Source organism: Rhinoderma darwinii, chromosome 2 (genome assembly GCF_050947455.1).
Source record: "Rhinoderma darwinii isolate aRhiDar2 chromosome 2, aRhiDar2.hap1, whole genome shotgun sequence".
In the NCBI taxonomy this organism is placed as follows: domain Eukaryota; kingdom Metazoa; phylum Chordata; class Amphibia; order Anura; family Rhinodermatidae; genus Rhinoderma; species Rhinoderma darwinii.
The window spans coordinates 483,558,577-483,560,602 of NC_134688.1; the positions used below are offsets into that span (position 1 = coordinate 483,558,577).

The window sequence follows — 2,026 nt, forward strand, 5'->3', positions numbered from 1 at the left end:
CACTGATGTAAATAAATCTTAACTGAACCTTCACATCAAAGAAGAACGAGGAGTAATAAGACCAGGACCCCATCTCAGTGCCTGTCCCCATGACAACACTTCCTGCCTGACTTCAGCCTGGTCACTGACATTATGTAGGTGTAAATAACCGTCTACATCAATGTCCGCTCACACATTGCTGCCACTGGTCAATCCGGTCAGGATGTGGATGGTGATTTGGGTTTTCGGACGATACGTTGAGGCCCAATGTTGTTTAGTCTAGACCGGCATCACCCATAGTCCACAGTGACGTATCATCCATGGCAGCGATTGGTCACGTGACGTAATTATGGATGGCCCTTTAATAACCGCTCCACTGAACACAAAGCTGCAAGTTTTCCTTTAGGTCTTGTAATCTTACATTTCCCCTGTAATGAGCAATGCATTGTGGGTGATACCTGGCTCGCCATTGTGTGCAGGGGGTGGAACTGCAGGTCTTGGGTGGAGCGGAGGCAGCTGTCGGATAACTGGAAATTAAAGTCGCACGTGTTTTCCACACAGACCTGGATGTACTTTCTGGAGAGGAGACGGAATAGATAAGAACATAATATACAATGAGGAGTGGTCACATATTCACACGTCCACACGCAGACCGCAGTCACCTGGTCCCCGAGGACAGAAGCGTGTGCTGAGCTTTCAGAGGAAGGTGAAACGTCAGGCTGATAATGGTGGAATAGATAGACCACGGGCAGTCGACCGAAACCTGGAGGAAGGAGGCGAGTCAGTGATGGGCTGTATAGAGTACACCCGGGCCCCTGCGCCCAGAGGACGCCGCCCGGGCCCCCGCCCCCAGAAGGACGCCGCCCGGGCCCCCGCCCCCAGAAGGACGCCGCCCGGGCCCCCGCCCCCAGGAGGACGCCGCTCTGGCCCCCGCCCCCAGGACGCCGCTCTGGCCCCCGCCCCCAGGACGACGCCGCTCTGGCCCCCGCCCCCAGAGGACGCCGCTCTGGCCCCTGCCCCCAGAGGACGCCGCTCTGGCCCCTGCCCCCAGGAGAACGCCGCTCTGGCCCCTGCCCCCAGGAGAACGCCGCTCTGGCCCCTGCCCCCAGGAGAACGCCGCTCTGGCCCCTGCCCCCAGGAGAACGCCGCTCTGGCCCCTTCCCCCAGGACGACGCCACCCACCCGCTGCTCCAGGATGCCACTTCCTCCACCGCTGTGAGAATTCTGAGGATCCTTCCCTCTGCGCGGAATCTCTCCATTCACTAATCGTCCACCATCAGGCAGCAGACAGACCACATCCAGCTCAAACTCCATGACATGGTACGGAAGGGCCAGAGGGAGGGAGATGCTGGTCACTTTTTCAGAATGCTGAATACTGAGGGCACTGACTGATGAGTCACCTGTAACAAGAAGATTCCAGATACTCAAGAGACATCGACTGCCAGGAAGAGTTCTCTGAGACGGGCGCATGTAAGGGGGGACCCTAGATACAGTCCACATGTTGTACAGTCCTGGAGGAGGGGTGGTCCCTGGGCGGTACTCACCACGGCTGTTCTGGTAGATGGAGGCGGTTGTGTCCACTCCGGAATAAATGGGCATGGTGTCTGCGTTACTCAGCTGCAGGGTGTCCCCAGGTTTCACTCGATAATGTCCAGTTGTCACCGTAAACTTTAACTTTTGTGGGACCCCGGCCAGAAGACAATCTGAAAGAGAGCGTGGAGATGGGTGGGTGCTGCTCCCCTGGTCAGTGCAGCGCTCCGAGGACCACAAGGTAGTGATGCGGTGACCAGAGTTCAGGACTCCCTGCGGGTCACTATGTCATCTTACCATTCAGCGGCTCCACCTTCAGCTGAGGCTCCTGGGAGTAAACGTCATACTGCACTATCGGGTACACGTGAGGAAGCAGCAGCTGCACCGCCCCAAACGATGCCGCGAGCTGGCGCAGGGTGTATGTGCCGGGCTCCTGAGCCTAAACACAGGCAAATGGAGAAACATCAAAAGGAGAAGACAGGGACAGGGCCTACAGGGCATCACTGCCAGTATGGGG

The 2,026-nt window shown here is 57.6% G+C and overlaps 1 protein-coding gene across 1 annotated transcript in view; it reads right to left on the minus strand.

Moving 5' to 3' along the window:
- Positions 1 to 2,026, minus strand: part of LOC142741941 (trafficking protein particle complex subunit 10-like) — a 19,579-nt gene that overhangs the window by 9,396 nt on the left and 8,157 nt on the right. The window contains exons 4-8 of the mRNA XM_075851263.1: positions 1,807 to 1,948; positions 1,524 to 1,682; positions 1,162 to 1,379; positions 642 to 742; positions 438 to 555 (exon numbers count right to left, since the gene is read on the minus strand). Coding sequence (XP_075707378.1) covers positions 438 to 555; positions 642 to 742; positions 1,162 to 1,379; positions 1,524 to 1,682; positions 1,807 to 1,948 — 738 coding nt within the window. The remainder of the gene's footprint in view (positions 1 to 437; positions 556 to 641; positions 743 to 1,161; positions 1,380 to 1,523; positions 1,683 to 1,806; positions 1,949 to 2,026) is intronic.